We start from the raw sequence: 22,093 nt of genomic DNA, 5'->3' as shown, positions 1-22,093 counted from the left end.
TTTTACATCATTTTGTGGTTTCCACTTCACATTTACTTTCAGTAATAAATGTTGATCTTCACAGGTATATAATGTTTCTTCCTATGGCTAAATGGACTTCATCATTACATTTCTATTTGTGTTTTTTACACCTTTTCCTGCTTTCTTATCCACTTTCAGCCCAGCCAGAGTGGCTGCATGTCATGAGTGATACAGAGTCAGAGATCAATTCTGTGCTACGATGGAGCTGTGTAGCTGCAGGCAAACCCAGGCCTACCATCCGATGGCTTCGGAATGGGCAGCCACTCGTCCCACAGGTACTGCTTAAGACATAGATGTCCACAAGCCTGTCCACGTTAAACTTGGTTTTAAGCAGCTTGAAACTAAAATCTAATAATGTATTTCAGTTAAATTTCTCTGTGTGTGAAGGTTATGAACAGACAGACACAACCAATAGTATAAATACCTGCTGGCTGACTGTTTTTAAAATAAAATAATAAAATAAATATTAACAACTCAGTGATAAAAATATTTTTAAAATAATGCTGAAATAGTTTAATAATGACTACATTTGTCTGTGGAAATATATCTGTTTTTTGTAGGCATTTGCCATTTTATAATAAACATAAAATAGATTCCTTTACTCAGTGAAAAGTAACTTAATTAATTTAAAAATGATGCATTGTGGGTTGCACAGTTCCTTAGCATTCCATACGACTTACTCAGACGTCTCAAATTTGATCGCCCTCAGTGTGGAATTCGCATGTTCTTTTTGTTTTTGAGTGGTTTGAACAGCACTGCTTAAACAGAAATTTTAGGCTGTCCTGATATTTAATATGTATAGCTTCATGTTTGTGTGTAAAAAAATGTAGAGTAAAATCCAATACAATATGGATTACTGTATTAACGTACACTCATAAATAACACGCTGTGCAGTGGCTTCTTTGAACCAAAGGATAAGCAGATCATAAAAAAAATAGATTTCAACTACAATATTAAAAATTAACTGTTACTGAGCAGACTTGCTAAATAATATCTCTCAAAAATCGATACTGCAAGCTCACAATAAATGTCAAAGTTGTAGATGTATAAAAAATTCTGAAGCAGTAAATTATTATTTTCATTATGCATAAAAAATACATACTTGAGTACACCGTGTTCATTTGTCCTCTCCTGACTACTCTATTTCTGTTCAAAAACCTTTTTCTGGTATAATTTGCTTTCATTTTAAAATTATTTTTTCTTGATTCTTGTAATTATGGATTTCTCCGGTATCTGCTTGGTTTTTTTATGAATAAAACTGTTTCAAAGGTGTTAAAATATTTTTGCATCTTTGTGTGATACCATCTTGAATTCCAAGGCCGCTGTTGTTTTGGGTTAATGTTATCAGCAGATACTTTCATAATGTCATGTAGAATGACAGGAGATGCACAGCTCATGACCTCATGGGTCTAATGGTATAAAGTTCAGGATCTGACACTTTCAGATCGTCCCAGATTTTGGATACAAACTTTAAAATGAAATTGTGCAGGTGTGAAGCTTTGGATATTTACGATCTCAAGTGCCATTAGATGCCTTTGAGTTTAACATTACATTCTGGGTTTGACACAAGGTTTTCTGACTTTCTGCTTTTAACTTTAACTTTGTTTTCTTGTAATGCGTCTTTCTCCCAGTCCTTTACAAAAGTACCCATGTGACCTGCAATTTTCCCATCTTGTGTCAGAGCACCTACATTATCTCAAAAACTCTTCAACTATTAATGATAAGCGCCGTTACTTTTCTGAGTTTTCTGATCCAGGCTCAATATTGGCATATTCCTAAAGCCAATAAAACAAAAAGACTGAAAAACTGGCCAAAATAGATAAATAAGGAAACCATTAAATAAGGAAAACCGAAAAGACCAAAAAAAAAATTTTAAGACAACATCTGAATAATTCTGACTTAAGGGAATATCAAATACTGCATTGAGCCTTTCTAAAAGCATTAGAAGGTCAAAAGAGACGCTAAAAAATAGCTAGAGTAGATTAAACAAATAGCAAGTACTACCTCAGTAAAAAAGCTGATAAAAAAGAATTCAAGAAATCTCAGGACCACAAAAGGAGAAATCATTGAAAATGAGGAGGAAATAATGAATGAACTAAAAAAATGTTTCACCCAAGTATTTGTAAAGACGTGAAAACAAGCTCTGATTTAACAGATTTACTTAAATCCCTTGTTACATTGAAGACCCCTGGACCTAATAGGATTTTACCAATTGTACAGAAAGAAATCATCTGAAAACCCTTATGAGATACATCTGAGCAGTCATGTCAGAATGAAGAAGTATCTGATGATTGTAAGGTTACAAAAATGACTGCAATCTTTAAGAAAGGAGACAAAATGGATCCTGGTAATTACATACCAATATGTCTTACTTCAGTGCTATGCAAAAAAAATGGAAACTGTAATAAATAAATTAGAAAGTATCTATATGAAAATAATATGCTAAATAAAAGTCACTGTAGGTTAATTAGAGGAAGATCTTGACAAACATGTTTTTCTGATTTTTCCGAGTGAGCTTCTGCAGTATTTGACAAAAGAAAAGCGTACAACATAATTTATTTAGTCTTTCAAAAAAACTTTAACACAGTCCCACACTGAAGATTCATTTTGAAACTAGAAGCTGTTGACATCAGAGCTAACCTACAATACTGGACCTCAGATTGGTTAACTGGCAGAAGACAAGGAGTACAGATATGAGGAGAATATAATACAATACAATTTTTGTTTACAATTGCAATACAATTTTATTTTTGTATAGCCCAAAATCACACAGGAAGTGCCGCAATGGGCTTTAACAGGCCCTGCCTCTTGACAGCCCCCCAGCCTTGACTCTCTCAGAAGACAAGGAAAAATTCCCAAAAAATACTTGTAGGGAAAAAATGGATGAAACCTTGGGAAAGGCAGTTCAAAGAGAGACCCCTTTCCAGGTAGGTTGGGCTTGCAGTGGGTGTCAAAAGAAGGGGGCCCTTACAATACAATACAATACACAGAACAGAACAAATCCTTAGTACAGCATAAAAATACAAAATTTAGAAGTACAGAGCTGAATTTAACAGTAGATGATATCACATAATAAGATTTGGATATTGTTAGAGTCCTGCAGACCTCATCCATCAAGCTGCCTCCCCCATTTGGCAATTCCATGGCTAAAACAGTGCTGGTCCAGCCAATCCGATGAAAGGATCCCTCTTTCCCATGATTCCTGCGATCCTCCATCAGGGATGACTTTACCATAGGCAGACCAACAACTTGGCAGGTGGGCCGTGGCACCAATTGCCACATTTGAGTACTGAGAACAGAAACAGAATAGGTGAGAGATAGTATTCAATTATAACTGTCATGTTACTTATGTTTTAGTGCTAATGACTAACAACAGAGATGCAGTCTGTACAGTTAATCAGCAGCTCTAGTCAGGATATGCTAAACTAGCTAAAGTAGTGAGTCTTCAGCCGGGATTTAAAGGCTGAGACCGAAGGGGCATCTCTTATAGAAGCAGGAAGACCATTCCACAGTTTAGGGGCCCTGTAACTAAAAGCTCAACCTCCCACTGTTATTTTATTAATCCTTGGAATCATAAGCAGACCGGCATCTTGAGATCTTAATGTGCGCTCAGGTTTGTAAGTCATGATAAGTTCAGACAAGTAAGTTGAACCTTGGGCATTTAATGCTTTATATGTTAAAAGGAGGATTTTGAAATCTGCCCTAAACTTAACCGGGAGCCAATGTAAGGATTTAAGAACTGGAGTTATGTGTTCATATTTCCATAAATGGTCCACATGGAGTGAGGTCATCAGTGGAGTCCCTCAGGGGTCTGTTCTGGGTCCATTACTTTTTCTAACTGATATTAATGATACTGATTTCAGTAGCCACAGTGGATCATCTTCTTTCATATCTTTTTGTCCTCTGCATCTTGTTCTGTTACACCCATCACCTGCATGTCCTCTCTCACCACATCCATAAACCTTCTCTTAGGCCTTCCTCTGGCAGCTCTATCCTTAGCATCCTTCTCCCAATATACTCAGCATCTCTCCTCTGCACATGTCCAAATCAAACACAATCTCACCTCTCTGACTTTGTCTCCCAACTGACCTTCTAATGTACTCATTTCTAATCCTATCCATCCTCGTCACACCCAATGCATATCTTAGCATCTTTAACTCTGCTACCTCTAGCTCTGTCTCCTGCTTTCTGGTCAGAGCCACCGTCTCCAGCCCATATAACACAGCTGGTCTCACTACCATCCTGTAGACCTTTCCTTTCACTTTGCTGATATCCATCTGTCACAAATCACACCTGACACTCTTCTCCACCCATTCCACCCTGCCTGCACTCTCTTTTTTACCTCTCTTCCACAATCTCCATTACTCTGTACTGTTGATCCCAAGTATTTAAACTCATCCACCTTAAACTTGTGAAATTCACAAATTATGCTACAATTGGTGGAATGGCAGATACAGAAGAGGAAGCAAAAACAATTTATAAAGACTTGGACAGTCTTCTGATCTTAATGAACACTTGGGAAATACAATTAAATGTAGAAAAGTACAAAGTATTACAAATTGGCTGTAGGAACATCGATTATAAAAACAAAATGGGAGATACTGTCCTAAGAACGCCATCTCTGAAAAGGGTTTAGGGATTTATGTTGACACAACATTTTCATGTTCTAGGCAGTACACAGAAGCAATTAAAAAGCCAAATAAAATGTGAAGTTGTTGAATATAAATTGAGGAATGTTATGCTTAGACTATATAATACGCTAGTGAGGCTACATCTGGAGTACTGTGTGCAGTTCTGGTCAGCACAATACAAAAAAGTCATAGCAGCACTTGATGCTGTGCGGAGGAGAACATCCAAGTGCATCCCAGAACTTAAGAACATGTCATGCATTGACAGACTCAGAGATTGAGCCTGTTTAGTCTCAAGCAGAGGAGACTTTATGACCATGTAATCTCAAAGGCATTACTAAATTACTTCCATTCACTCCGTCTTTGTCCTTCGACTTCCTCTTTAGCTGGTATTATGATGCCTCTGTTAAAATACTTACCCTTTCTCTCTCTTTCTCTCTCTGTCTATCGCACACCATCTTGATTTCTCAGATTTAAGTGGATTCCCGTGAATCTGTTAAAACCATCCTACTATTACTCTCTTTCTTACACATATACAACCCCAGTAGCATGCCTCTTTAAACACATTCTTCCTGAAAAGAATTAAAATCTACCTTCATAGTGCAGTACCGTTTATTATCTGTGGCTCTGACTGCTACTTAATTTAAATTAAAACATAGCATAACAATTTTGCTGGGTAATTTCATTATTACATTATGATAACTGCTACTTGATGTAGAGGTTAAAGCTCATAGCTGTACCATCAGGCATAAAATTGGAATAGGCAAACTTTCCAGATACCTTGTACTATATTTCCTGCAACCTTACTATATACATGAATGTATAATAGTGCTTCTGCAAAGAAAAGATACTTATGGTGACGTATAAAATATTAAAGGAAATTCAATTTCAGCACTAAAGGTTTTGGCAAATTAGATCTTTAATTGCTTAACTGTGTGTTTTGGAATCCTAATCATTTCTAAGTTGTTCAAAGAGAGTTGAAATAACTAAAAAGTACCAATTTTGACAAGAAGTAATACTTAAGAAAGAATAATCCAGAAGAACCTGGCAAGAATGTTGAAATCTCAGAGAAGAATTTATTAAAGATCTGAAGTGAAGAGTTTGAAGTTCACTTATGATATTAAACTTACAGGTTTAATAGTTCAAATGCTAAATTAAAACTGATCAGCAGTTTCAGTACAGCAAATGAAATTTTGAGAAAGTGTCATATTCATATTTGGAAAAAGTGCTTAGTATTCATTTCAGTAGCTTTGGAAAGACTTATTGCTCAGCATATTAAAACCAGCCTCCCTGCCACCTTTGACCATCACCAGTTTGCTCATAGACTAAATAGATGCACAGAAGAAGCTATCAATACAGCTCTCCATATAGTGATGAGCCATCTGGAACAATCAGGGACCTATATAAGGATGCTGTTTGTTGGTTATAGCTCAGCATTTAATACAATCATCCCTAGTATACTAAGCTGCATAATCTGAATTTTTTCCCCTCAATCTGCACTTGGATAAAGCATTTTCTCACTGGCCACCCACAAACTGTTTAAATTGGCCCCCACAGCTCCTTTACCATCACATTTAGCACCGGCTTCCCTCAGGGCTGTGTACTGAGCCCATTCTTCCTCCTGAGAAATGACAAGTAGGCTATATAAACTGAAGAACAAATAAAAAAGTTCTTCAGTGGAAGTACACGCATTGACCCTCTTTAATCAGAACTAAAATAGAGTCCATGCATCATATTCATCACTTTTTTTGTTACATTAACACACTTAATATGAGATATGAGTTAGGATACATGTGAGTTGTCACTTAGCTGGTTTGGCTGCATTGTCCTACATGATCAAAGGTATTGTTATTTCCCAGTTTATCCAAATTGTTGCACGATTCAGAATTGCCGTAAATATACACAAGTTCTCCTATCAAGTTTTACATGGAAAACTGTGTATACACATTTCAAGTCTCACTTTGTGTATATGCAAGTTTTATAAATATGACCCCAGGTCTGAGATTTATCCCCATTCACTAAAGTTTTGGTGCATCAGCAATAACCCCTGCATGACCTTGAACATTATCATAGGTTTTAATTTTTCATAATATGGGTGTTGCTGTATTCTATTCTGCTGTATGTCTACAGAATTGTTTACTTAATGTTTAATTTCATAAATAAATACTAAGACACCTAACAGGATACTCTCTCAGTTTCTGTTGAGTTGCTCTAAGCAGCTCCATCCATGACTGTATGGATCTTTTAGGAAGAATCTTTTTAATTTCTAAATCAGATTTGACTGTCTGTGGTGGCCTGACGCCCTGCCCGGGGGTTGTTTCCTGCCTTGTGCCCTGTGTTGGCTGGGATTGGCTCCAGCAGACCCCCGTGACCCTGTAAGGAAATAGCGGGCTGGAAAATGGATGGATGGATGGATTTGACTGTGATTTTCATTCTTACTTTTCTGCAGTGTTTAATGCTATCTCACATAACCCAACTAGAAATCCTTAAAATATTTTTGTTTAACTTAAAAATGTTCAGAATACATATTACCTGTATACAGATTTTATCTATTTTGAAATCTTAACAGGACATTGAAAATAATAATGTAAAAGCATAAAAATGTTTAAAAATACTGTAGTATACTCTATTTGTCAGAAACATATTCTGTAATAGAAATATGTATGTTTTATGGTTTGATTCCCATTCTTCCAGGATAGAATTGAAGTGACAAGTGGTGAACTGAAAATATCTGGTCTGATCCTTGAAGATTCTGGGATGTACCAATGTGTGTCAGAAAACAAACACGGAACCATTTACGCCAATGCTGAGCTAAGGGTTCAAGGTGAAATATCACAATTTACAATATATATGCTTTCACATAAAAAACAACTTAACTGGAAACATAGGTGATGAGAAATAAGATAAAGATTGTTGTTTTTTTCTCAGTCATCTTCCAGGCATGCTTGCCATACAGCCTACATAGAGTGTCCACTCCACTTCACTCCAGTCCCCAATGAAAACCTTAATGTGTTAGTTAGTTTTTATAGTTTTGCTACCTCTATAAGTCACACTAAGAACACTAAGGATTTTTTCAGGCTTTTCCATCAGCAAGTGTGTCCTAATCGATTTATTTGTTGTCAGACTTGCTTCTTTGTCCCTAATTTCTCTCTCTGTCTTTTCCTTTTTACCTATGGGTCTCCTCCTGTTTTCTCACTCGTAATTGTCCTGGTCTCAGTTCAGGCCCCTGATTTCCGATTAAGTCCAGTGCGCCGTTTGATTCCTGCTGCCAGGGGTGGAGAGGTAATTATTGAATGCCGGCCAAGAGCTGCTCCCAAAGCCACTGTGTTCTGGAGCCGAGGAACAGAACTGCTGACCAACAATAGCAGGTAAGTTTTATACTTGTCTAAACCAGCTGGTGATGTCTGCTCATGTACTGACGGCTGAAAGTAGCCAGATGTTACTAATTTCTGTGGGCCCATGTACTGCTTGATTTCTTTATTTTGCAATTTTGTTAAATACTGTACTTGCCAAATGTACTTTGAAAGATGTTTTATAAACTAAGGAATTAAAATGGCTTCATAGGTTACCCTGCCATTGCAAATGCTTTAAGGTAGGCTTTACTATTTTAGGGTAAAAAACATATAATAATTGTAAGAATTCAAAGGGTCTTCTATCTTCATATAGACTCTTAATTTAGCAGGTAACATATAGTAAGCATCCTGTCTATGATGTATTCCAATTGACTTTTCTTTTAATTTTTTAAAAGTATTGAATTTGCACACACCTCATCTGAATGTCTTACAAATAATTTAAGGGCTACGATCAATAAGGTTTATTTAACATTTATGCAATCAAGTTCCAGCTTCACTGGGTCACATGTTTTGGGCCTGCACCAAATTAACATCATTCTGGACCAAAATCTTTAAATGCCTTTCAGACAGCCTTGGCGTCACAATCCCTCCTAATCCACTAACAGCTGTGTTTGGTGTACTCACATATGGGCTTAAATTGGAAAACCAAACTGGAAGAATCCTAAGTCACCTATTCTAAGTCAGTGGGTAACTGATCCTTCTATATAATATGCTACCGTGGCTGATCAATTTTAAATCACCTGTTTTGTTAAACCGATGAAACTGATTATATGCGGTGCTTTATTAATAATTTAAGGACCCCGACTGGAACTTAAGCTTACTGATGGAGGTTGAATGCGAACCCTGGGAGTGTGCGCCACCGGGACATCTTGACTCTGTCGCCCGAAAACAAGGCGCTTGGGGGTCAGGGCCGATGAACTTCCATTTGAACTATTGACCTGAAATTTGGCACATATATACTATGTGACATCTACTATCCGCTTACGGGGTGATGATTGACCTCCAAGGTTATTCCTCTTTTTATTTTTATGTTATACAGTATATTATCTGAAATTGAAAAAATCTAATTCTCACTTACAGGATCTGTATAAAACTTTTTTAAAACCTGACAGGATTTATTCAATAACATTTAGAATAAGCATTTATTCTATTTATTTTTATTCATTTATTAATTTTTTTGTTTACTTATTTTTACTAGCCTTAGTTCAGGGTGATGTTTTTAGATGGGTGCAGAATTGGCTCAGACACAGGAAGCAGAAGGTGATGGTGCGAGGAACCTCATCAGAACTGGCCAATGTTAAGAGTGGTGCTCCACAGGTGTCAGTGCTAGGGCCGCTGATATTTTTAATACATATAAATGATTTAGGTAACAAACGGGTTAAGCTTGCAGATGAAACCAAGAAAGGTGGATTAATGTGTAATTTGAAATCCATTATATCATTACAGAGGGGCTTGGACAACATACAGGCTTGGGCAGATTTGTGGCAGATGAAATGTAATGTCAGTAAATGTAAAGGATTACACATAGAAAGTAAAATGTTAGGTTTGAATACACAATGGGTGGTCTAAAAATCAAGAAGGATTTAGGAGTCATAGTGGACTCTAAGCTATCGATTTCCCAACAGTGTTCAGAACCCAATAAGAAGGCTAACAGAATGTTAGGTTATATAGCACAATGTGTGAAGTACAAGACCAAGGAGGTTCTGCTCAACCTTTATAATGCACTGGTGAGGCCTCATCTTGAGTACTGTGTGCAGTTTTGATCTCCAGGCTACAAAAAGGACATAGCAGCACTAGAAAAGGTCCAGAGAAGAGCGACTAGGCTGATTCCAGGGCTACAGGGGATGAGTTATGAAGGAAGATTAAAAGAGCTGAGCCTTTACAGTTTAAGCAAAAGAAGATTGAAGTGTTTAAAATTATGAATGGAATTAGCAGAGTGGATCAAGACTGTTATTTTTAAATGAGCGGAAACAGCTGGAAACTTGTTAAAGGTAAATTTCACACAAACATTACGACAGAATGATAGACACTTGGAATAAGCTACCAAGAAGTGTGGTAGACAGTAAGACTTTAGAGATTTTCAAAACTTGACTTGATGTTTTCTTGGAAGAAATAAGTGGTTAGGACTGGCGAGCTTTGTTAGGCTGAATGGCCTGTTCTCGTCTAGAGTGTTCTAATGTTCTTAAAGTTTTACTCTGCTGGCCTAGCTCTCTTTCTCATGGTTGGGGGTTGATTTGCCTCGAATGTAGTTTTGTTAAACTTGACTTGCTTGTATGGTATGTTATTTGATTTTAATAAAATCAATATAATGCTTAAAAAGACATTTATGGAACATAAATGATGCAAACATATTTAAAATGTTCAGTGTTTAACAAACATATATATCAAATATTTATGAAATTCAAAATGAAATCTATGCACGTCACATATTTAAAGTTTTAAACAAAATCATGCTAGAATAAAATACATTTTGTAAAAAAAAATAATGTTTTTAAACTGTTTTACAGTGATATTCAAGTGAAACTTTCCTGTTTCACTGCTGCAAAAACCAGAAAATGTTTTATATCTCTTGTAAACTTTTAAATTGAAGTACGCATATTGATTAATATTAGTGAAGGCTTGTGTTACTGAAAAGATGGTTTGGGAAATTGATTTGGCCACGAGTACACTTCTCAGGTTCTCTGTCTCTTTTTTAGAACATATGAAATGTGACAAAGAAGAGGAGACCATTCAGTCCATCAAGCTTGTTTATTTAGCTAATAGCTAAGATGTCCTAATATCTCATCCAGACACTTCTTAAAGGTTGTCCAGGTTTCTGCTTCAGATACATGCCTTGTTAGTTTGTTCCAGATTCTCAAAAAAAATGTTTTCTAACTTGTGTTTGTTAGTATTCTGTTTGCTGAAGCCAAACCCCCAAAAGGAATGTGCAGGTTTGCTTCTAAAGGAATGGATGTTCAATCTGTATATTTTATCCTGTGCTCTAACCTTGTTCTCTATATAAAGCAATGGTGCGTGTAGTTAATGACATTATATCAAATACTGAGCCATCAAAGGGCTAGGAGAAATAGAACTCATTCCACTTAGATTAACCTAGCTAATCAGAATTAAGAGTAGTCTATGTAGAGCAGAAGTAATAGATTTATCCCACCAAAAATATTTATAATCGGCTTTTAAGAAATTTTAATAGTTTTAAGGGATCTTCTTGTGTCTCCACAGGATTACCGTCAAGGCAGATGGGACCCTCTGGATTAAAAACATTAGCCGCTCAGATGAAGGGAAGTACACTTGTTTTGCTGAAAATTTCTTGGGCAAAGCCAACAGCACTGGCAGTCTCTCAGTGAGAGGTAGGACTCTTACTGTTAAGTTATGTAAACTTTATAATTGCTGGAATCCTTATTAATAATGCAGAGCATGTATGTGTTGTGTGCACACTGGTGATTATTCAGCTACTCTCCAATACTGTTAAGTGTTGGGAAATTATAAGTTTCCATATGTTAGGTTATGGTATACTGTTGTAATTGATGGTCTCCCTTCTTCCAGTCTCATTTTATCACAATCATTGTCTAGCATTTCAAAGTTTACAATTAAAGCAACTGATCAGCAGATTACAAAAATTCAAGGCTTCAAACAAATCAGCCCTTTAACATTACTCGTTATACCCATTTTTCCACATAAATTCCCAAGTGTTTCTTTCTTTATATTTGATTTAAATACATTTTAAAATCTTGCTATAGCTTTCCCTTTTCTCATTTTTTGATCATAAAATAGTACATTCCAACAGTCGTCCTTGCACAGAATCCACTTTTGTTCAGTGCAGTGTAGTTTACTGTATCTTATAATCAGCTTCCATACTCTCATGTTTTACCTCCACTTCACTGGGCAAAGCAAGCATTAAGTGAACAAAAAATAATAATTCTCACTGACATCAGCCTTTCTTTCTTAAGACTTACGTATTTAAAATGAATTGAATGCACACCATGCTTCTGATTGTTCCAGTTCAAAGCAGTGGGCATGATTGCATATTTTATTCCAAGAGCCTGCTGTCTATTTATCTCAAGTCACCTTGCTCACAGCTTCTTCACTCACATTTCCTGAAGCACATTTAAATATCAGCAAAGTGTTTTGTAAAGGTTTTTCTGTATTTTGACACTAGTGTAACAAAAGATGAAAGAGATCATAACCAGTTTGGGCACCAAATTGTAGACCCCATATAATGTTTGGGAAAAAAGAACAAACACAATCTCAAAATGAACCTGAAAATGTTCTTCTCAGATGTTTGGCCAAGTATGAACTGATTCAAGACAGCAGATCTTCTGGTTTTAAGTCCTTCCAGCAGTAAGAGGCAGGTGTAGATAGATGGACACTGGAAGTGACATCAGTGGTGGTTTAGCCATCAATCTTGGAGTGGCAGGGAATTATCATCACTAGAGCCTTTAAACTGTCCCCTATGCAAACAAACATGACACTAACTTAGAACTGCCAAAAATCATATAAAATATTCCATTATAATTTTTATTTAATTTTGCAATTAAGTTACAGAAATGTATGTGCTGCGGTGGGCTGGAACCCTGCCCGGGGTTTGTTTCCTGCCTTACGCCCTGTGTTGGCTGAGACCCTCGTGACCCTGTAGTTAGGATATAGCGGGTTGATAATGAATTGATGGATGGATAGAAATGTATGTGATGTTGATGCCGCAGTTTATGTGTCCTCATTTCAAATCTCACAACTGGTCAATTTCTATGGAAATTGTATATTCTCAAGTTTGTCTGAATTTTTCTCCAGGTACTTCAGCTTTCTCCCACATCCCTAAATGTGCATGTTAAATTAATTGCCAGTTCTAAGTAAGTCCTTTGGGAGTATGAGTTTGATTGTATGTGGAAGTGGGGCTTGTGATAGACTGGCACCCTGGTCCTATGGGGTCCTAACCTGTTTGATAAAACAGGTTTAGGAATATTCATTTATACAGTACAACCGTATTTTACTGTTGTTCTCATTAGTCATAACATGAAAAGGAATGTTAGAACTGTAATGAACTGTAAAAAAAGTAATATCTAGCAGATAGGTTGATAAGTACTTTTATTATGTCTTTATTTGTAAAGTTAGTTTTAGATTCATATAATGGCTAAAGAGCCAGGAAGTTTGACAATCCCATTTTTTTCTACCCCTAGAGTTCTATTGATAGGACAGTCAGGGTGAGTTGTATGGCTGAATTTCACCCTTTGAAACTTCACTAATGAGCTGTTTCATTAGTAAATGTTAACCCTCACACTGTAAAGTCGATGAACTGGGGAGAGGCTTGTTTGAGATCTGTTTCATTGGTAAATGGCCTCAGACTGCAAAGACACAATAAGAAGAAGATTGCAAAGACAATGCTCTATTTTGCCGTATGCCCATAAAGAAAACAATCTCCATCTTGGCAGCCATAATATAACAGGCAGGCTACTTGGCCCTGCAGATGTAATAGACTAGCTAAGAAGAAGAATCAAGTGTAATTACAAGTTTATGTGCCGCCTGAACCTACACCCAGTTTTATCGGGTTGTATGTTAGGGTCTGTCAACACTCACATCTGTACTTTGTTAAACATCTTAGGTGTACTACCTATGATACATAATGATTAACAGCATAGCTGTTTCTCCTGCCTTTTCTTTTACTGTACCTAATTTCCTGCGGTTATAGATGTAAAAGGGAAGGGGGGAGAGTGCTGAACTACAATACCTGATGGTGTGGTAAGGGAAGGTCTACATAATAAAGAGTATGACAACAACAACAACATTTATTTCTATAGCACATTTTCATACAAATGATGTAGCTCAAAGTGCTTTACATGATGAAGAAAGAGAAAAAAGACATAATAAATAAGAAAATAAAATTAGGGAACAGTAATTAACATAATAATAAGAGTAAGGTCCGATGGCCAGGGAGGACAGAAAAAAAGAAAAAACTCCAGACGGCTGGAGAGAAAAAATATAAAATCTGCAGGGGTTCCAAAGCCACAAGACCACCCAGCCCCTCTAAGCCTTCTACTTATCATAAATGACCTCAATCAGTCCTCATTGTATTCAGGGTTCTCATGGAAGAACTTGATGATGATGGTCATGTGGACTTCTGACCTTTAATCCATCAATGTAGGGACATCACAGGGCTTTGATCAAGCGGTGGTGGCACAGATCGCCACCACAGAAAACCGGAAAAAGAACAGAAGAGAAAGTAGGGGTTAGTACTGATTTTGGAGCCACCATGAATAATAATGATAATTAATTGAATATACAGAGCATCAGGATTAAACTAAGATGAAGCTATGAGAAAGCCATGCTAATGACAAGGGACAAGACCAAACAGAAAATGTGTCTTACCTGACAGTTAATCCATATACATGTATAAATAAAGTGGTCAGAAGTGCAAATTTTGTCACTATAATCCATGAAAGAAAATAGTGTCTGTCTTTTATTATCTATAGAGTTTCTGTGATTACATATGGTTATAGAAAATCATTTAGTTCATGAAGCATTTGTTTTAAGTAAATGTACTTACACATATACAGCATATTACACACAGCAAAGTGCTAGAATCATTAACAAAACAAAGCACATCCAAAAAAACACTTGCAAATACTGTAACTACATGTACATGTTGTTCATTATATATCAGAATATACGATACAACCGTAAAATACAAGCAATTAAGGGGTATTTAAGCAATTATACATTTTAAATGTTACATTCTTTTAAAACCCTATATTATGTTAATAGTCCAATGAGCCAGTGGAGAATTTGCATTAAACTGTTGAATGGAGGAGCATCATGTAATTCATTCAAAATTGACCAGATGTGTATGACACAAATTATACATATGGGAGTGCTTTGGCAAGACTGAAATGAATATGAATGCCATCTGTCTTATGCACATTTCAGATCTTGTGAGATTTATTGCCTTTTTAAGTCTTTTTTCTTGTTTTTCAATGTTGTTCAGCCCCGGTGTTTAGATGGATGGATGGATATTATGTACAGAATGTCTATGTATGCCTATACTGTATGTTTAATGATACATTCGTATTGACCACATTTTGGTGACTCTGATAACAGTAAGCTGTCTTTTTTATTAAAAACCACACTTCCTGTAGCTGAGTAATGTAATTATTACGTCTATGACATTGGCTTAAATACCATAATGTCTTAATGCCTCTTTTTGGTCTGTGTTCATGTATTTTTTGTGTTTATGGAATATGATACAAATTGAGTTAATCAAATTTATTCCCAAAAGCCTGATAATAAACTATCCTAAGGAATGCATTTAAAGTCTACATCTAAAGTTAACAAAGGTAAAAGTTACAATGTCTGAAATGTTTCATCACATTTTTGTTTTGTTTTGGCAGTGTTATTTATCATTGTCATTATTATTTTTTTTAAGGTATACAGTATGCGGAGATGCCTGTATTTTATTGATTTTTTTTCTAACCTTCTCATTCCACAATTTCCCATCTGTGCTTTTCTACAGATGCCACCAAGATCACACTGGCTCCCTCAAATGCTGACATTAATCAGGGTGAAAATGTCACTTTGCAGTGCCATGCATCTCATGACCCAACCATGGATTTAACATTCACGTGGGCCCTTGATGGTGTTCTTATAGATACAGATCAATCCGGCGGACACTATCGCCAGGTGGTGGCGGTGAGAGCCTTATTCATATATTTAAAACAGTTTTTCTATAGAAAAAGATCGCAATAAGTTGTGTTCGTGATGTCAGTTATCAGATGTAGACAAGAAACAAATTAATATATACTAGCAATGAAAAATTACAGATACAGAAATTCAAGCAAAAAAAAGATGGCATAGTATATTAAACATGAAGTACTGCAGAGTATATTTTACAGAAACAAATGCTTATTAAAGTAAGAGAGTTTGGGGTGGTAACGAGAGCTATGGTTGCATGAAATGGTAACTTGAATATTTATATATAATGTTTTTTACAATGCTGACAAGTTAAGCAATTAGGCAGAAATCCAATATCTGAGTATTTTTTTTTTAATATTGACAGGATCCATAACAGGCTCATAAACAGTCCTTCAAAAAGCATTTGTAATGGTAGTTCACTTTGTTTGCAAAGTATAGGAAGAAAATGGAAAAGAAGCTTCTGTGTGAATCCAAAATCTGCATCAATTCAATGTCAAAATTAGGATAGGAACAAATAAAAAATAAAATAAAAAAATAAAACTATGAACTTGCACCTAAAAGTAATGAAGAAACAAGAATAGTCAATTTAAATATAGTACAGTGTCTGTGAAGCAGGGTGTGGTGAATGTTAAGTTGTTAAGGCTAAACACATCAGTGCCATGCAAAAATAATATGATTATGTAAATACAAGTTGGGTGGTCGCATTTATAAATCAAGGCCCACCGCACACAAATTTTGTCACCCTAGGTGACCACTTAGTTTGTTTAAATGAAAGAGCCAGCTCTGCTGCTTAGAAGGAGAGCCAAGATGAGAAAGAAACTAAAGCCCAGGATGGAAGGTCAAACCCGTCACAACAAGCAATTGTTCCCAACAAAGAATAGGTAGGTGTATGCTGTTCATCTAGCAAGCAGACAAGGAAACTGGCATAATGGAGTCTTGTGGTATGTTACTTTTGAATGTGCAGGTTGGTGGACCACACCGCCTGTTGCACACTTTTACCGTGGAGGCAGGTGTTATGTATTCCCTTTGCTCACTGTTTCTTGTTACTTATTAGTATAATAAAATTATTTTTTTGATTCTTTTATCTCCTTGGCCTGATTCTGGGATTTGATATGGCAGAGTGTCAACTGTTGTCCACTTACCAATCTATTTCTTTAACTTAGTTCCACTTTTTTTATGTGGACTATATGGGGTTTTAAAACATGAAAAGTAAAATTTCTAGCAATGATTGAGTTTCCTTTTTCTAGTCAAAATTAGTTTCTTCTGCCCTTGAAACTCTAAGGTCTGAATGTCAACCCCAGGTCATTAAGCCTGGGAAATGATGAAATGATGTTGTAGACATTTGTGACCAGGAAAGTTGTTCTTCTTCTTGTAAAAATGGGATTACCTGCAGAACACTGTGTTATACTCGTTTAAATATCTTTTTTAGAAATCTCATGTATCCTGCACTTCACAGTACAGAGATAGGTGATACATCTCTGATGTGTCTAGAATGCAAAAAGACAGTTGATTATTGTACAGCTTTTTCTGTAAATTGGAAACACTAAACATTTCCTGACACAGTTAAATATTTCCCAACAAGGAACGAAAAAGCAAATATTTTTGTAATACGAGCCTAGCATGCAGCTCTTTTTGATATGTTGTGACAGTGTGTCAGACGAATTTAAAGGAATGTAACCCAATTCCAGCAGATATGTCTTTATAAATGTTTAGCAGTTGTTTTCCAAACAGAATTGAAAATGTTTCATTATTTTGGCCAATTTTACTTTGATACTCACTTTTCTAACCAGCATTTTTTTTTAATCCCCTTAAGTTCATTATTTCAAATGAAGTGATTTATTTACCACTGAATATCCATTTGATTAAAAGGCTGGTGACAGCACAGCTAAACAACATCTAAATGAAAAGATAATTGAATTTCTGATGGTGTGACAATGTGTCAAAGTGACTAATGCAGCTTTATCACAGATCCAGCATCCTGGATTCGAACTCCAAACCAGGTCATTGTGTATGTGAAGTGCGTACTTTTTCTTCATTTCTGTGTATGGTTTGGAATTCACAGGTCTCAGTTTACATTAAGTGGGTTTCGGGATGTTATGAAATTATGATTATAAGTAATAATATTTATTAGTTCTTTATACATGATGATGTCTATGAATACTGGGTAAAAATAGCAGATTTGCTATGTGGATAAACTGGTGAGGAAGGTAAAACTATGTGGAACAACAATATAAAGAACTAGCAACAACAGTCTTCAGGTTCAGCTGTCACTCAATATTATTTGAGATAAAAGCACAGTACAGTAGTTACTATATACAGTATCCATCCCATGATGAGTTATAGAGCTACTGCATGAGAGATGTAGTGCCATTACCCCAGTACGTTCTGACATGCATCGTTATGCCTCCTGGCTATTTCAAACAGTTGGTGGAAAGGTTTTAATGTGGGTCAAACTCTGTGGCTTATACTCTGGTAGCAAAAATACACAAAGAATAGTAATTGTGAGTTAAATCTCAAGATAGAGGCCAAACACGAAAAAAGCCAGAATGTCTAATTGCACAGCTAAAACTAATGAAATTATTCCTTCTCTTTACAGAATGAGGCCATTGGTGATTTGACTATTCTCAATGCCCAGCTGAAGCATTCTGGCAGATACACATGTACAGCACAGACTGTAGTGGACAGCAAGTCTGCTTCTTCAGTGCTTGTCGTGAGAGGTACAGGCCTTTAAATGATGCAAAACATGCTGAGTACAATAATGGGAATGTCTTTAGCAAGTGTACACTGGCATTTGAGGCTCCGTATGCAGTTACCAGTGGTTCTACATCCTGTGGCCTGCAATTTGGAAAGACCAGCTGTTTTTTTTATCAGTTTACTTAGATGACTGATTAAAGGGGGTGATTTCATTTCACTGTAATTTCCCCTCTGCTGCAAGATACCAAAGGAGTTTAGAGTTTACTTAGGAGAATTAATTATTTCCTTTCATAAACTTATATTAATTAAACTTGGGAATGTTTCTGATTATACAACAGAGATTCTTGGAAAGACGATAATTATCTTAAACGCTTAAGGTGCAAGGTAGAGGGCATCCCTCAATGGGACCCTACCTCATCGCAGAATACACTCATGCATACCCCAACAGTCTCTCATACCAGGACAATTTAAATTTAGTAATCAGTTTACGTGTGCACATCTTTGAATTGCTGCGGGAAACCTCAACACCCAGAACATGCATTGCTGTCCATTCTGCCACTTTGCTACCATGCTGATTTCAAATAAAATGTTTGTATAGTTAATTGTATTTAAATATATAAACAGTATATGAAAGGCTTATCAGCAAATTTGTAGTCTATCAAGTACTACACAAAAATTGAAATGGGGGGTTTGAAAATGGATGGATACATTTTTAATCAAAAATAAGTAATAACAAATAGCATATACTGTAGTTATAAACAAAAAACTGTAACCACTTACTCCCTCAATATACCTGTACTTAGTGAAACATGCTGTATAACTGAGGAATGAGTAACACTCGCCATGTTTGTTACTTGTTATCTACTCTCACAATTTAATATTAACACACACACTGAGGCCTATCCACATATGTACCATATAAGTGGTTTCCTGCACTGGCACTCAATCCTTAGTACTACACTTAGGGACTCACTATGTGAATTTCCCCTTGGGATTAATAAAGTATCTATCTATCTATCTATCTCTCTATCTATCTATCTATCTATCATCGACACTAGCAACATACAGGTGTCTCTGAGGCACATGACAGTCTATACAGCTTTTGATTATATGCCAATTAACAACCAACAATGTCTTACTTCTACTGCACTTATTCCTCCTATTGTGGTGTGACTTCTCAGCCTTGATAATGCCCCTCCCCTTGGTGTGCTGCATCGCTCTGGGATTCATGCAAATAAATTGGTACAACAAGTGAACTATGATACTTAGCGCGATGACACTCGCCATGTTTGTTACTAGATTATCTACGCTGAATTTTAATATTAACACACACTGAGCCTTATCCACATACGTACCATATAACAGAGGTCACAAAATCAACTGGAATGGGCAAGCAAATTTAGAAAAAAAAAACTAAATCCGTTAAGTAGTTCTCTCGTGAAAAGCGGATAGACATACAGACAGAGAGACGTTGGATTTTATATAGAGAGAGATAATAATACCAACAGAAGAAAGTGTAATAGAAGATAAAGTAGATAGCAAAGTCTGTATATAAATATAGTCTGAGAAAGCTTGCTGAAAGTCAGCAATGACAAGGGATGATGTTGCCCAGGGTGGCTTTTTGATTCAGTATGACATGATTGATAAGTTATGGTCTCCGACATCCAAATGTAATGTTCTCTGCCTGTCTCCTTCAGGTGTGTCTCATTCTCTGGCATTATTTTTTTGGACTCTCAGATAAATCATATTTATAATAAAATCACATGTGAAGCTCCGGAACGTGACATTTTGCACCTATGATTAACTAGTTGTCTTAGTGATGGATGGCTCCCGACTCTTTGATCCTGTACTTACCTGTACAATTGCAGAAATAAATGCTTATTAAATTATAAAACTTAACTAAAACCACCATAAATTCCATGGATAAGAAAACAGGTGCATTAAAGTTATAAATTACTAGCACAATTACTAGGTCATAAAGTATTAATCTACAACAGAGGATGCTTTTAATATAAATTGGCTCTGTACATTTGTTGATTAAATTGCCTTAAGGGTCATGTAAATTTATTTGTAAATTAATTTCTTTGTGGTTCATAATGGTTGATTTGAGCAAAATTAAAACTTAATATAAGCACCTTGCAATTTCAAAAAAATGATGATTTTTTTTTCTTCAAGACACCTTCTGCTACCACTTACAGGGTCAATAATGTTTGTCATAATAAATTAATATTTATGTTAGTATGTGTGTATGTATGTACATGTGGTGGTCCAGATCTAATTATGCAGATCCAGATCGTCTGGATGACTTTGATTTATGCGGGAACAATTCCAATTTGGCACGAAGACAATTCTTCATGTCATCAGTTCACACACTTCTCGATGGTCCAGGATTTTTTGGGTGATTTTATATGTAATAAACTTAACAAGTTATAGCGTAATGAAAATTGCATAATTAAATCTGGACCACCCTATATGTATGTATGTATGTATGTATGTAAAAAGCCATATTTCTCTGAGGGACAAATAAAGTGCTATCTATCTATCTATCTATCTATCTATCTATCTATCTATCTATCTATCTATCTATCTATCTATCTATCTATCTATCTATCTATCTATCTATCTATCTGTTAGTAGGTTATCAATACATCTACCTACAATGTGAACTGTTCTGTCCTTGCTACAGGACCTCCTGGACCACCAGGGGGTGTTGTCGTGAAGACAATTAATGAAACTGGAGTGGAACTGCGATGGAGTCGAGGCTATGATAATCACAGTCCTATTGGGAAGTACATTATTGATGCCAGAACCCCATTGTCTAGTGACTGGAAGCAAGTAAGAACAAGTAAGCCAATTTAGCAGTAATGAATGATTGAGTGTTGGTTTTTCTTGGTTTTTTTGTTTGTTTCTCTTAAATTAGGATTGATGTGTATTCAGTCTACCGTAAAAAATAAGCAGAGAGAGAAAATGAAGATGGGTTTGGGTCCTGTATGGAAAATATTCAGTTTATTGCAGAGATGGTTCTTGTACAAAATAGTAAGGTATATAAGAACATTACCAGCATTGTCTTCTACAGAATACTTAAGGTTGTACCGATCTTTTTAAAGTGACCAGAGATGGGAGTGACAATAGGCAGAGAGGATGATGGAGTCAGCTAGAGGTCATAGTTTTTCTTCCATGTTGTAGACATCAGAGCTCTAAAGGAAGTAGATGGACATGTGACCTCTCTGGCTTTTTCTAAAATCATCTCCTGTGATCCCTTTTGCTTAGCCCAGTTGGGCTCATTGAGATAATCATGCTCTTGACACCCAATTTTTATTTCTGCAATTTCAGCTGCTAGGAAATTTTACTTTTCTGTTATCGAACATCACTGGAAGTCTGGCTTACATTTAGTTACCCAATTTTTGTGAAAGACTTTGGGACTTACAGCCAATTAAACTTTGTATTTATTTGGTACAGGGAAGCGCTGCAGTATTCAAGGATTCCAGGCTTACTCCTGTGGAGCAACTTGGGAAAAACAGCTACTCAAAAGTTTTTTTAGCTAACAGATTAATTGCTTCTTGCTTTCTTTCAACTAACATATCTATTTCGAATCCAGATCTTTCACTTTGTTGCTGACTCCTATGGTTCTCTCTGCCTGTGTTTTGTTTTCTGTGTGTTTCCTCCTAGTTTTCAGCGGAGTCTGCTTTTCACTCTTTGGTTCTAATCAGTTACTGAAGATCT

At 36.1% G+C, this 22,093-nt stretch overlaps 1 protein-coding gene across 1 annotated transcript in view; it reads left to right on the top strand.

Annotated features, from left to right (window-relative positions):
- cntn2 (contactin 2) overlaps positions 1-22,093 on the top strand; it is a 131,403-nt gene that overhangs the window by 67,309 nt on the left and 42,001 nt on the right. The window contains exons 9-15 of the mRNA XM_039749084.1: positions 160-296; positions 7,344-7,473; positions 7,867-8,017; positions 11,219-11,346; positions 15,498-15,673; positions 18,273-18,393; positions 21,057-21,215. Coding sequence (XP_039605018.1) covers positions 160-296; positions 7,344-7,473; positions 7,867-8,017; positions 11,219-11,346; positions 15,498-15,673; positions 18,273-18,393; positions 21,057-21,215 — 1,002 coding nt within the window. The remainder of the gene's footprint in view (positions 1-159; positions 297-7,343; positions 7,474-7,866; positions 8,018-11,218; positions 11,347-15,497; positions 15,674-18,272; positions 18,394-21,056; positions 21,216-22,093) is intronic.

The sequence above is a fragment of the Polypterus senegalus genome, chromosome 3, assembly GCF_016835505.1.
Source record: "Polypterus senegalus isolate Bchr_013 chromosome 3, ASM1683550v1, whole genome shotgun sequence".
Lineage (NCBI taxonomy): Eukaryota > Metazoa > Chordata > Cladistia > Polypteriformes > Polypteridae > Polypterus > Polypterus senegalus.
This window is presented reverse-complemented; position numbering and strand designations above follow the sequence as displayed.